This window comes from Tachypleus tridentatus, chromosome 1 (assembly GCF_004210375.1).
Source record: "Tachypleus tridentatus isolate NWPU-2018 chromosome 1, ASM421037v1, whole genome shotgun sequence".
NCBI lineage: Eukaryota > Metazoa > Arthropoda > Merostomata > Xiphosura > Limulidae > Tachypleus > Tachypleus tridentatus.
In genome coordinates, this window is record NC_134825.1 from 126,878,506 (window position 1) to 126,894,431 (window position 15,926).

At 31.4% G+C, this 15,926-nt stretch overlaps 1 protein-coding gene across 1 annotated transcript; it reads right to left on the bottom strand.

Annotated features, from left to right (window-relative positions):
• Positions 1-1,666: 1,666 nt before the first annotated feature.
• On the bottom strand, positions 1,667-13,221 carry LOC143222939 (uncharacterized). Its single transcript, XM_076450168.1, has one exon. The coding sequence runs from the start codon at positions 12,954-12,956 to the stop codon at positions 12,087-12,089; it is 870 nt and encodes a 289-aa protein (XP_076306283.1). The 5' UTR covers positions 12,957-13,221; the 3' UTR covers positions 1,667-12,086.
• Positions 13,222-15,926: the final 2,705 nt, after the last annotated feature.

Below are 15,926 nucleotides of genomic sequence, written 5' to 3' on the forward strand. Positions count from 1 at the left end.
GCAACCTTGCTGTCATATCAGTACACTCCAGGAGCGCAAAACAACTTGATATTGATACTGTTATAGACACATTTGCTGCCACTCACCAGAAAAGGGACATTGTTTTGAAGTAATATTAACTATAAACACAACATGATGAAAGATAGTTAGTCTGATGGTGGCCTTTTCCTCAAAGTGTATTAACTTCACATGGGATAATTCGCTTCTGCTATGTAAGCTATGTCTTTATGTTATATTTCTTTTGATTTGTAGCTTTACTTTTAATGGTATATTAAATGTTCAATCTAAGCTAATCTTGATTTTCTTTATTATGTATTACCTTGGGTGGAATTTAGATGAGCTTCCTCATTTACATATACGCATATTTTCATAAACAGATTATTTCTAATTTGTAATAATGAATTATTAATCAGAGTACGAGTTTCCAATGAAAACTGCATTGAAAATACAGTTCAAAATAATACACTTTTCTGAAATGTACCTTGGTATTTACATTATTATAATTTACCATCTATACTTCATATTGATGGCATTTTGGGAAGCCCCTCCACAGTTTACCTCAACCCCTTAACGAAAATATCCTGGCGCCGCCACTAGCCAGCAATGTATTATTCTCCACGTAACTACTTTCACGTGCAGCAGGTATATTTTTCAAAGTGATCTTCTTCACAACCGCTTGCCAGTCTTGTTGTTTCTAAGGTAAAGTGTTAATCCATGTCATAAACAATGAATCAGATTTTGCCACACACGCAGTTTCATCTGTAAAATGCTAATAGTTCAGTATGTAATGAAGTGTACGTTTGTCCACTCATATTTTTAACTATTCGTCTTTACACAACAATAAGAAGATTGATTTGTTTCTTTTAGAGTACTTATGGGCCATTACGTGTTTTTATTTCTCTTACTGAATTCGTTCATGTACTTTTTAATGGTGATGAATGAGCTTTTATTTGAGTAAATAAAAAGTTCCTAAAATTATTTTGTTACGAAGAATAAACACTGAAGAATAAAAATCTTAGTAAATACGAAGAGAGTTGAAACAAAATATTTTTTAGAAACAAAACTGAGGGCAAGTGTATTTGAAGGCAACATTATCGACACAATTTTTACTTCTCTGTTATTGATCGAAATTCTTTGACGGAAAAAAATTAACTCCAGAATAATTAAATATTCTTCCGATTAATGGATCCATTTGAAAAGTCGTTTCTTCTTATTAAAGCAAACAAAAATCCTTACGAACATTTCCCCGTCTTCTGTATTTCCATCCAGGTCAGATGTTTGTACTACTAGTCTTATGGCATCCAAGTTAATATTTTTAAATTATATTTTCATATTCGATGAGGCATACTTTGGTATGTGAAAAACTTCGTTAAAGTGTGTACTAACAAAACTTGTACGACCAAAGCGAATTCACGTGAGCTGTGTGTATCAAATTACGGTTAGAAACAATCATTTCAAATTCTTATCGAAGTTAATATGGCTAACTGATTTTTTTAAGGTCAATAACGTAAAAAATGGAGAATTGTAAATTTAAATGCTTGAGACATGCGTATTTATCACAGAATGTGTATTATTTGTAATTCAAACTGCACTTCTAACAATTTTTCCAGTCTAACTAGAACAATAATTCGATTTTTGATAGGAAATGTCATCTATTAAACAAAATGGTATAAATTTCTTTTATCTTTATTACGTTTGTACAACAAAAAAATTATTTAATTCATCTTTTCAAAATTTTAATAGCTTAGGAAAAATGCAATAACATACTTAAAATATTATCAAATTAGTGAAAAGTAGGACTATAAAATGTAATTCAGAAGAACAACAAAGGCATAATTCTAGTTAAGAGGAATAAATCTCACTGTGACACAGATCACAAAGATTATTACTAACAATTTTAAAAGTTACAATAAAGTACATTAGAACAAGTAAGGAAAAGTTATCTAGGTGTAAAAATCCAAATCAAATAACAAAATATTTGATGTAACAAACATATATGTTGGCTCCTGTAAAAGAGCTGGAATTTTAAAAAAAAGTGTTTTAAGAAGATATGACAAAAAATACTAATATGTCTGTGAATCATTTACATACTAAATGAAATACATAAAACAATTAATATAAAACAAGTTTTAGATAATTTATAACAAATGTCTCAAGATCTGTTAATTAAAGAAAAAAACAACCCATGTTTAACAGTGAAGTAGTGGCTTCCTAGCAGGGAACCCATGGAACATTTAGCAAAAGAGTGTAAGGTAAATTTAAGCAAAAACAAAAAAATCTGTAATATGACATCACACATTTTGTACAAGGTTCAGTTTTATAGCTATATCATACTAATGTACGCCTCTCTTTTTAGTATACTTTTATTAGCATTTCTTTATAATCCTTTAATTGTACACAATTTATTTATATCTTAGTGTCATCTGATTACAGAATTAAACAAAACCACGTAATATTCCAAAACAACCATTTGATTTTAATGTAAACATGTCTAATTTGAAGGAAAAAAAGGAAAAAACAAAAGATACATTTTTTTTTTTTTAAATTTGTATCTTGTGGATATGTATATATACTTTACATATCATTGATGTTATTAAGACAAATATATTTGCTGATTTCGAAAGACTTAAGAATAAAACACTTGAAAGACAAGATTCCACTGGAAATTTGTAGTGAGATTCTACAAAAATTATTTAAACAAAAATGTTACCTATTATTTAATACTCTCTATTAGTTTGAATAAAAGATCACAGAACAATCCTAGAACTTTTAACTCTATAATACATAATTATATGATACTGCATATATTACTCCATCCCTTGCTCTTTAAGAATATAAACCTACATTATTCATTGTTCTTGTATTTCACAATACACGTTAAGCACATAATTTATGAAGAAAAAAAAAATCCTAAAACCAGTGCTGGAATAATGTCATATAAGATAACTTCAATAAACTTTATTTACCATCAATAAAAATTTAAGTAAATCTTCCTCCAGTCCAAAATAACAATTACCTTTACTTCATGGACATCACTTTTAAGGTAAACCATGCAGTTTTCAGATATTACTTCTTATTAAATATCTGCATATTTGTCAAATTCGACCAAATATACAGTTATATCTATATCCATGCATATACTACAGAAATTTTTAAATAATTAGCTTTCTATAACTATCACATTTCATGATTTTTTATGTTACATGTATCCAATCTTAGAATAATTTCTTTGAAAATTAATATATGTAATATTAAAATTGATGTATGAAGCTCATTATTCTCATATAATTAAATAAAAATTTGTCCAGTAGATGAGATACACCCACAAAGTGATATCACAAAAATATAAACTCATGTTTTTAAAGAAAAAAAAAGAAAAAGACTTGAGTACATACTGATGTAGTTCAATGATTAAACTAATGATAACAGAATCCAAAAATATTTTTAAAATATCCTGGACAACTTTCACAATAACTTGTACAGAAATGTGTACAAAGAGTCTTTGTAACACAGTACCATATTATAGCAGTATCTGTGTATTATTACACCTATAAATATTTATCACTTCACAAGTTTAATCTGGAGTGCAAATAAATGATAACTAAAAACTTTTAGTCAGAAGAAACTGAAAATACAGTAAGTAGTATACCAAAATACACATTTAAAATGACTGATGGGAATCCAGTAATACTGTTTAAGACATGCTCACAGAAATAGAATAATTTCTTTCATAATGAACAAGTCAGATGGAACATAATTTGTTCTTATAAAACAAGCTCTCAATAATACATCTTTGACCACATTTTTCATTCACATTTTTTTTAACATTAAGCTTTCAAACACAACAAAGATTTCACCCCATGTATGAAATTTTGGGTTAGTCCAAATCTTGAATACTACATTCATAAGTTTATAAACAAATAAAACAGTATTCTACAAGTAAATGTTTAAATTAGGTACTAAAAACAAATGTTACATAACTTCAAGTACCATAACAGTTAATACAGATCCTTCCTATAATGAAGAAAAAGTGACAATGAAACATCCTAAGATTTGGTTATTTAGTTTAGAAATACTTAGAGTTGTGGTTAACAAATATCTATTGATATAAATGTTACTTCATAATACAAAATGTACAAAGAAACGTATAATGCTCCATTGCCAAAAATTCATATTTTGGCCAACTCGAGCCCTTATTACCAACAGCATGACGAACAAGAAAAATAAACTATCCTAATGTAAGTTGAACTGTTTATATCCAAACATTATTTATAGGTATACATAAATAATAACAATTTTAAGATTTATAAATTTTATTTGGAAAAAAATAGGTAACCCTAACTTTTCAAAACAAGCGATGTGCAAGCCTGTTTTTATTCCATTACGTACTTCTACAGAAATGTGAGAAGAAACACAATTCTTAAAACTGGCGCCTTTGAAAAGGGAGAAGAAATATTATACATAATTTCTTACTAGTTACATAAAGGCCAATAAAAAAAAAAGGCATATTCACATAAACCTTCAACCACCATGTTACTTTCAAATGACTCCAAGCAATTCGTGTCCTTTAATACTTTTAATAACACATTTTTGTATTTGCAATACGACTAAGATTTTACTTTTTCACGTATTACAGAAATATTTGCAATAAAATAAAATAATTCTTTTAACAGTTATGATTTTATATAATATACGCATATTTTGGGCCCTTGTGACTTCACCAAAAATTATCCTTCTATCTTAGGGTAAATGGCAATTCATCCGAAAAAATATCTTTACGAATTAATCAACCTAGAGTTACGGATAGAAAAATACACAACCTAGGTATATTAAAAGATGTATTTTTGTTCTTAGTTTCAAAATTCTTAATTTTCTTCCAGGAGGCCGTTACTAGTTAGGGTATTCAGTCACTCGTGTTTCGTACGACTCCATAAAAATGCACGTTATATATAGACTATATTAAAGTTAAGAACTTACTTACGTGTGTGTCTAGGTCACTGCATGAGAGCTACGAATAGTTTTTGGGGAGAAGAAGAGAAATAAGTTAACTTGTTCAGAAAATACAATTTATTTGGCTTACAAGCGGTATTTCAAGATACTGCGTATGTTGTATTGGTAAAGCATATGTCAGCTTTCTACGCTGTTTTTTTTTTTAACACCTCAACATTATTATTATATTGATTTAAATATGTCAACGAACTTTCCACATGGAAACAATTCTTACCTGCGTTACACCATAGTATAGTGTAGTCTAGCTACACATCTAAATCCGTAACAACATGATGATATGATTTCGTGTCCTAATCTCATTTTCAGTCACACTTCTTGTTCTATTTTTCAAAACCTACAACAATTTTGATTCTAAAGTAATCACTCCATACGAACATTTCCAGGTAAAGTGCGAATAAATCCCCTTTAAACCAGAAATAACAGTAATTGCGCGCCACCTCTTCGTACTTGCAAATTAAGCAAAACAAATATTATTGGTAGAACTATAAAGTATTCAAACGTAATAAACAGTCAAGAATAATTCTTTTGAGTGTAGTTTGAAAAACCAAGTACCACGCAAACGCCACACTCTACAATCATTTTCTGGCCAAATACGTTTCATACTGACATACTCCTATAGCCAGATCGATACTGTGTTTAAACTGGGAGATTTAAATGGCAGTTTGTTTACTTTATATAATAAAGTACAAAACAGTTATTCAAACGGGAATTACATGCTATAATTCTTACGCACACACAAACTTCAATTAATGAGTATTCAGTTTATTTCGACAAATTGCATGCAATGTTTTCAACGTAACTTGTTTAAAGTCCTCGTACAGTCACATGTACATTATCCAAGTGCGTTGCACCATGAATAAAAACAACCCCCTCCCCACAAAAAATTAAAATTAGAGATTCACGACAGTAATTTTCAATTTGAGTCTTTTATTTTTAATATAGGGTACACTTTTAACCATTATTAACACTTGATCACTTACTACTTTTACGTCATGCATATTCTATAGGTTATAAGTTTAGTTTATTTTTAGATGTTTCGTCCCATTTTTTACAGCTGCTTCCACGTCGATAATATAAAAACTATTTTAAATTCATATATTATCACTTTTTAATAATCCTTTTGTTTGTTTAATTTTTATTTAACTTTAAGCTTCAATAAAAGATTCTGAAAAAATATTTTCAATCCAGCTAGCTTTTATTAATAATTGATTCGTCTTAGCCCTAATCGAAGCGGTATTTTGAAACAAGCCGTTCATCTTCTTAAAAATTAGTTTAAAAAATAAGTAGCTAATTTATGATTGAAGCTTTCACACACGAATAATCTCGTGGTGACTGCTATAATGCAGGGATCAATTCTCACACAGGGCAGACAGCAAGTTATGGAGCTTTAGGCTAAACCAAACAGGAACAAGAAATATAATCGATATAAACAGAGTGCATGTATCAAGCAACCCATTCTCCACAAGAGCAATTAATGCCACATTAACACTTTCTGTAACTGTTTTATTGATCAACATAATCGATTATTATTATAAAATACCTGGTGACGACATGCACACACACAAAATTCGCCGAGTTAACGCGCTACAAGTATACTGTACCAAGTTAATAGCCTTTCTTATCTGCAACTAAATAATGTAATTATTTATTTTTAAAAATATCATTAAATTTCAATCCCTCCAAACACATGAGCTGGCAAAAGCTTTTTAAATCAAGAGACAGTGGTGTGGCTAACCAGAGTGAAGCCCAGGCACTTTGATCATAAGTTTGGTCACTCTCAGGAATTTTTTTTTAAATTTCCAATGTCAATTACTGATTTAATATAAGTAAATATTAATTAACTTTATGTAACGAATGAAATACGAAGAGAATAAAGAATAAATAAATTAATTTTGTTTTAAAACTGTTTATTTAAAATAGTTTTCAGATGCCCTGTTTTTGAAAATCCTCAAGTACAGATACATTTTTTAAAAGTTAAGACTACACCACTGTTACTTAGAAAAAAATTCATTTCAGTCAATATTAAACCCATTGATATTACACAATTTAATAAACCATAATATCTGAATCCTACTGTGTCATCAAGGCATTTTCAATGTCGCTAGGAGGATGTTTAGTTTCACATAAACATTTATTTCACACAGACAATAGACTTAACACTAATAAAAGCCAAGATAACATGTTCTAAAACTCACACCAACTACTAAAATAGTTTCAAACATAATTCAGGAAAAGAAGTATCTACTGTCTTTGCAAACCTTACAGGTTTTTATCCTAGCATTGACCTTCTTTGAGACCTCCCCCCAATTTTAATTCCAGTTCTTTGGCTTTCTCATAACAAAATATAAAAGGACACCATCTTTTTCACTTTAAGGAATTCAAAAAGTATTTTGCTAATTATAGAACTGAATCATGTTTAGTTCAGAAGTTTCATAAGAAGGTAAAAACAATCAAAAATAAACAAGTCTGTTGATATATTAAATTCGTACCATAGAAAGCTTAACCTAACCCAAGGTTTGTTTGTTTTGAAATTAAGCGCAAAATTACATGATAGACTATCTGTGCTCTGCCCACCACAGGTATCAAAACCCAGTTTCTAGCATTCTAAGTCTGCAGATATATCACTGTGCCACTGGGGAGCACCCAAGAGGGAAAGGAGTGCTTGAATTTACAAGGGTACATTATAGAGCAGTCAGTGGTTCATGAGGAAATATAGAGCAAAGAGGATGAGCAGTGTCTAATCCTCTAGGTCACTTGTTTTGGAAGACTTTAAAACAAATTATCCAGTTCAATTTATTAACCATATGATGCATATTAGAAAAGAAATTTGCTATCAGTTGTGACAATAACCAAAGATGTATGACCTTGGAAGATGACTTTACATGACAAGGTAAAATGTTTGCCACACCCATCTTCTCATATCCACCCAATGTTGTTTTTCTTTGGTGGGGGGGAGGGGGAGGGGGGTGCACACAATTTCAGCCTTAACTAGTGAAGATCATATTTTATGCAGTTCCTTGATAAACTTTACATTATCCTATAATATTTGTAGGGCTTTATACAAAGTCCTTACTTAACACTAACAACCTAAAATACTTAAGATTCTTGAACAATTAATTATTCATATCTGTTCATAGGACTAGCTGGTAAATTAAATGCAATGTTTTTTTTTCCTTTCCTTCCTAAACTGTGTAACTTTAGGAAAATGTGTTTACACTTCATTAGTGTCAGAGACTTATTTTGTTGTTCTCCCAACATTCCCTTCTCCACAAGGGCAATTAATGCCACATTAACACTTTCTGTAACTGACTTACTGATCAATATAATCGATCATTATGATAAAATCTGGTGACGACACGCACACATTCAAAATTCACCAAGTTAACGCACTACAAGTACACTGTACCAAGTTGATAACCTTTCTTATCTGCAACTAACTACCATAATTATTTATTTTAAAAAAACAGTTGTGTATGTAAATAATGTGTCCGATTAACTAATGTTAAATTCTAATCAATGAAAGATACCTACTTACACTGAGACTAGCATCTAACCCTGTGATGAGTATAGTTAAGAATATATACACTTAGTAATCAATTCTATAGATGTTAAATATGGGATGTTCTCACTTAGAGCTTCTGAAACCTTGATCTATGAAATAACCTTTGTTATCTTTCCAACTAACCTCAAGAACATAAGGATAACAGAAATGATATTGTGTGAGGAAACAGGCCTAGACAAACGTGATATATACTTCATAGGAAGATTGACGAAACCTTGAAAGTACTTAAAAGTTATTTATATTTTAAGAATGAAACTTAATGTGTCTGATTAACTTATGTTAAATTCTTACCAAAGAAAGATACCTACTTACATTGAGACTAATATCGAACCCTGTGATGAGTATAGCTAATAATATATACTTTTATTACCTTCTTACTTTAAATATTAAAATACATTATTTCATCAGTTGTATATCCTTGCTGTTAACAATATTTTTAGTTATAAATGCAATAATATAATCTCAAAATGTGGCCAATTTCAGACATTCATGTTGGTCCTAAGTCTATGTATTCAGTACGAAACTCATATTGGAAGAATAAATAACTCACCTCATCATGTATAGCATTTGATACATTGTTTCATTTGTGAAATGTATTGCTGTTTCAAATTTTTTCTGTCATTTATAAAACAATTATCTATTGCTGTTAGTTGTTTTATTTGTTTTTGTGATATGTATACAAATTCATATATACACATTCAAAAGCCTTGAAATTAACATTCCAAAATACAAGCAATGTGTGAATTTAGCAGTAAAATAAGATTTAGAATTGTAGCAAAGCAAAATGAAGGCCACCATTAAATGAATAACATAGAAATATACCACCATTACATTTCTTATAGTTCATAATGTGGTTTCTTCTGTTATGTTGTAACTTTTCTCCTTTTTTAAAGTATTTTGCAAAATAATACACATTTGACTTTGTACTTTTTTACAACTATAATCATGTACTCAATGAAAATCTGAGTTAAATCTGCACACAAAACAGATGCATTACAAAACCAGAATGGAAGCATTTGTAGATATGATCAAATTCGAGCAAAAAATCCAAACCTTTTAAACCTTATTGTGCAAAATAAAGGTAAACATCTTACTTTAAAAGGACTTGCAGAATATGAACGTATGTTAGAAAAGTATACAAATGCTATGTGGTCATAGTTACCCACGTAATGCATTACAGAAATTCTTTTGAAAGTGAAGATAGGTGTTCACTGCACACGAAATAAAATAGTGGCTTGCATGTTTTTACTTATCCATAAATAATAAATGAAAATACTATACGATAATTTTCATATGGATGCAACTTACAGAGTTAATGTTTTTAAGTAATCAATGTTTATAATTTTACAATTCATAATGAATATAGGTAGAATAACTTAAGCATTTGTACTGAGGAATATATATATATAAAAAGAAAATCAATGGGGCTAACAAACATTTACTGTTGATAAAGACTTTACCAAATCAACTAGATTACACAACTGTTATACTGACAGTAGTACTGTGTTATATATATTCCATGTCACTTACTACCTACAGAATGAAATAAAATGGTTAATTCTTAGAAACTAGGGCAACAGTTTTAATGGCTGGGCTACTTCCAAAATGACCAATGCTATATTCAGAACTTACACCAACAATCAAGTAGAAAGTGAAAATCAGAAGGTGATAACACTTTTGAATGGCAAAGGACACTAGAATACTGTCACGCTTGACAAAGAAACTATTTGATACTGTTAAAGATTTACTTATATGTAACCAGAACATTTCAGTGAAGTCTGTAATTTATTATTATTAGCTTACTTTTTAAACTACCAAAATAAAGACCAAATGCACACCTCTATTAATATGTTGATGCTAAAACAACAGTTTTCATGTTAAATATGCCAAGTTGTTTTAAATATATACATTACACCTGAGTCTCACAATTACATACATCTTTTTTTGTTTTAAGATGTTTTCACTTGAACCAAGTAATAAGTCTTAGCACAAATCCATTTTAGTAAACACAGTATCAAAAGTGACTACACCTATTTTGTCTAGACACCAAAGATATATATATATATATAAAGAGAAAGAGGGGTTTCACACAAATTACTGTTGTAAAATTATGAATAACAATACACGCATTTTATTTATATAGCTAAAACTGGCATTCAAAATAGTCTCAAGAAAAATAAGTTGTACATGTACTTCAAAACGTAAAAGCATTAATGTTATTGTTTGTTATCTAGCACAAACCTACACAAATGGCTATCTGTGCTCTTCACACTACGAATATCGAAAGCCGGTTTCTGGCGGTATAAGTCCGCAGACATACCACTGAGGGGTCAAAGACGTTAATAATGCAGATTGTAATGCTTATCGAACACGATAAAAATTTCTCCATTATAAATTCAGTAAATTATAATATATACTTAGTTTTTATTTTTCATGTACTAAAAGAAAAAAAACAACAGTTGTCTAAGACATGTCTAAACAAGATAAAACTATTTTAAAAGCGCAATATCATTTTCTTGATGACGAGAATATCACTTTAACACACAATATAGGACCTTAGCAAATAAAATCATATTCGCGATAAATGAAATAAGCCTTATGTCAGATGGTTAATACTAAACACGTAATCTCGTTGATTTAAGACTTTATCAATAACTTGGAACTACGCAGCTTAACCAGTAAAACATACAAACACATTAAAAATATGCCAATACTACTTAACTCGATATTAACATTCTATTACTGAAAACTAATAATCTTCAATTATCCTCAGACTGGTGATAACTTGGAAAATTTTATGCACAAAAGTTTACCTCTTTGGTTATTACTTATAAGCTGTTATTGCTTCCAGATTTAACATTTCTATAAAATAAATAACTTTTCTCTCTTTTGGTATGAAACTCATGAAGTTATCAACTAGTCCAAATTTAATTTCTTTTTTTTAAGTTATGTAACGACATATATTTTAATCCAGCTGGCATTACTTGTACAATATTTTCCTGAGCTAAATATTTTTTTCTTAAACTTGATCATATGACTTAAAATTTAATTTTATTCTTTTACACCTAATAAACATGTCCAGAATAACGTATTTTAACATTTATCAAGGTCAATAAACTGACCAAATTTGTGAATAAACTTGCTGAGATAATAAGACATGCATTTGAGATTTTGAAATATAAACCACGTTTGTCGATGTTCACCTTCATAAAGTTTTATCCACGACACAGCTTAAAATTTATACTAACACTTGAAAATTCATCTTGAGTTTCAAAGTTACACACTTCTCAAATGCCTATTGACTAACCCATATTCTATGTTTACTGAATGAATAGCCTTTAGTTTAAATTAGAACTGAAAGTGGCATATATTCATACATTTGAGTATAACACTCAGTAACAAAATCATCCATCGACTGACTTTTAATGTAAGTGATATTTTAACTAACCTTACAAGCTTACCACAATACAATATTAACTATAACGATGAAATACTACAATTTACAGACTAAATACTACACAGAAGCATCTGACCCAACTTCTTCTTGATATCGTGATGACAAATAATCAGCGGAATCAGACAGCTGGTTCAAAATAGTTTGTAATCCTTGTAGGTGATAACGGAAAGAACTTGCTAATCGAGCAGTTTGGGCTCCTACAGTTCTTACATTCTGGTCGTGGGCTAACAGTCCTATACTATCCATTTCACTATCTGCTAGGCTATCCGTATCGGACGTAGAACCTGTGCTTCCGAGTGCGATGTTGTTCTCCTCGGATTGTATGGGTCTTTGTAGGCCTAATGCAGACGAAGAGCGTATATGTATCATCCGGGCTGATGTATCAGACGCAGGAGTCGAAGATGGTCCCCATAATAATTCGTTTTTGACATCATGTAACATTGAGTAAAAACTAAATAAATCAGTTTTAAAGAGTAGATCAATAGGTGGTGGGTTCTTTTCGGTATTTTCACTGTTAATATCCATGTCCTTAAGACGTGAGGGTACAAGAACTGTCGCATCCATAATCTTTACGGATTTTACAAAACGATCCATTGCACTCAGAACAGACTGTTTAGAAAAGGAAAAACTACCATTACCAGTACCGTGACGATTTTGATTCATCTGATATTGTTGCATGTTGTTTTTTTTGGAAAGTTGAAACCCATGAGCTATGTTGGAAAGCAGCGACGGTTTTGACAAGCCACATTCCCCATGCACACCTTCTGAAGTATAAGTGAATTCGCTTCCAGTTGCAGAGATGTCTCGTTTCGTCTGACCTGTGTACGAATACGATGCCCTCCTTGGTTTTTCTAGGACATCCACGCCCAAACTTGTGTACGATATTATCTTTATAATATTAGCGTTTGCCATTTCTTCTGAACACATGGTACAACCCTTCAACTGGTAAACATATTTACTCTCAGAATCATAGTATACCTAGGCCCTTTTTTTTTCTCAGATTCATGACGTTAAGTATGATTGGTTGCACCCCGAAATACGCCACAAAACCGAACAAACGTGATAAAAAGTGGTATATTTTTTAGTCAAAAACAGTATTTATTTATAAACAACGACTAATTATCGTTATTGCTGTTATACTAGTGTAATAAATTCAGCTTTAAAGAAAATGGTACTAATAATGAGATTTTTAAAGATGTAGATTCAAGCCCTTAATATGAATATACCCCCTACAAGAAATGGTAATGAACCTTTCCCGTTACTAAACGCCATGATCAGGTGATATAGTAGCGTGTTTATTGGATCATTCCGAGTAGCGTGTCCCCGCCTCTTTTATCAAAATTACTTGCGCATGTAGCTCGTACGTGTAGAAGATTAAAAAGGAAAGTTATGTTTCTAAATAAAAACTAGGTGCGTTTATATAAAATTATTTACTGAGAAAATTATCATATAAAATAGTCACACATCCAACTCAAAAAAATGCATTTTAATGTTATTTTCAGTCAAACCAAATTCCTGACACTCGCAAAGTAAGAAAAGAGAAAGTACAACTACACGGACAAACACCACACCAACATTATTTATAAAATACAATGTGATAACTAACACGACCCCGTGTCGCGCTAAACATGCTCGCCCTCCCAGCCTTGGGGGTGTATAATGTGACGGTCAATCCCACTATTCGTTGGTAAAAGAGTAGCCCAAGAGTTGGCGGTGGGTGGTGATGACTAGCTGCCTTCCCTCTAGTTTTACACTGCTAAATTAGGGACGGCTAGCACAGATAGCCCTCGAGTAGCTTTGTGCGAAATTAAAAAAAAAAACTGCCACGACTTCTATATTGGAGAAACAAGTAGAAAAATGGAAACCAGATTCAAAGAACATAAAAAGACACCTTCACACGTTTTCGAACACTGCAAGTCAAATAAACACAACATAACCATAGAAAACACTCCAATGCTAAATAGAGAAACAAACATAAACAAACGCAAAATTAAAGAAGCCTTACTTATACAACAATTCAAGCCCAAAATAAACCAATACAAAGGAACACCTTTATACCGATATTAAAAATAATAAAATAAATAATATAAAATTATATATTCAAACCTCTAAGCACGCCCTTTACATTCCGACACAACCCCTTTCAAACATGTGGTCAGCTTCCGGTCAGTTACCTCTTTCTTTCTACAACGATGACCGAAGAAGGTCGAAATGTTGTTCGCTCCTCTGCGTAAAATCTCAACCCAAACGAGCCGTTTTTACATATATATTTTTCAGTATTTCCTTTGCTTATGATCCAATTGAAGATGTATGAGTTCATAGGTGTTTTATTTAAAAATAGAAAAATAAGATAAAAAGGTACGTTATGTTTTAGTTATGCATTACACAACGAGCATTACTAACAATCAAAACAGCGCACAAAAAATCCACAAAAAATTATTTTACATACTCACTCCGTGTTTTTGTTGTCACCGTTCTATTGGTTTTAAACTAGCATTAACTTTTCAGTATACGGAATAAATCATTCTGCTATAATGATTTAAACAGCTAATTCAACATAGTCTAATAAAACATAATAATAATAATGGTAAATGACGAATAAGCTTTTTTCGTGCTTATTTGCCCGCACCAGAGTGTTGACTTTGTCGACGTGTGGGTCGTCAGTTGACGTGGAAGGACGTCCAGGACACTCATCATTTTCAATGGACTGTCGACCATCCTTAAAACGTTCATACCACTTGAAACATGCCGTACGCTTCATAGCAACATCACCATAAGCCGTGTTAAGCATAGCAAAAGTTTCAGTCGCAGATTTTCCAAGTTTAACACAAAATTTCACAGCAAGTCGTTGCTTCTTCAGGTCATTCATTCTGAAATCTGCCAAACGAAAAAAATCGCACTTCACTTAAAACCGCGTAGCTAATACACAAATGAAGATATATGCAATCGGGAAATGGCGTCGTAATCAGCTGATCTGTGCGAACCTAGCGATACCAAGCGGATTCCCCTGGAACCAACTGTAGCCGCGCAATTCAAACAGTCCGCGTATTTTTTGAACAGACCTCGTATGCGTAAATATAGGTGAATCAAATATAAATTTAATTTTTTTTTGCACGGATATAGCTTTTATTCTAACTGAAAGTATGCTGTAAAATATGCTAGTCATGTTGTTATACTCGCCCTAGCTGCAGATTATGTCTCCGGTAAGGCAATCGTAAGTTTACGGACTTACAACTTTACATTCCGGGGTTCGATACCCACGGCAGACACAATAGATTGCCCGATGTGGCTTTGTTCTAAAACAAACTATTGATGTTCGTTAATTTGTTTCATAGTTTACACACAAAAGTCACAGTTGTTTCGAATTTCGAATCTAATAGAATGGAAGGAGGATATTTAGCCAACAATATCCGCTTTCAACTCTTCGGCTACTCCCGTATTCAAATAGATATTTTGAAGACTACAATGCCATCATCAGCCGTGTCGATATTGATTGTGGTTTGTTTGACAATGTACAAATAATAATAAATTTTATACTAACAGTTATTACAAATAATGGTTTATGTACAATAGTTTTGCAAACTTACAAACAGTACTGAGTCTTCTGTCTGGTCTAGAACTGAAAATTTTATCGACGGTTCACGAAGAGTTAATTCTATGTTTATATTGTTACATTTCGCTTAAACCTCGATAAATAGCCTCACGCCGTTAAAAGGCTGATTTTTCTCCTACAAATATATCTAATGTCTTCGTAGTAATGCTTTTTTTTTTGTAATTTCGCGCAAAGTTATTCGAGGGCTATCTGCGCCAGCCGTCCCTAATTTAGCAGTGTAATACTAGAGGGAAGGCAGCTAGTCATCACCACTCACCGCCAAATCTTGGGCTATTCTTTTACCA

Excerpts from the sequence above, each read along its gene's own strand:
- LOC143222939 (XM_076450168.1), bottom strand. The coding sequence starts at position 12,956 with ATGTGTTCAGAAGAAATGGCAAACGCTAATATTATAAAGATAATATCG.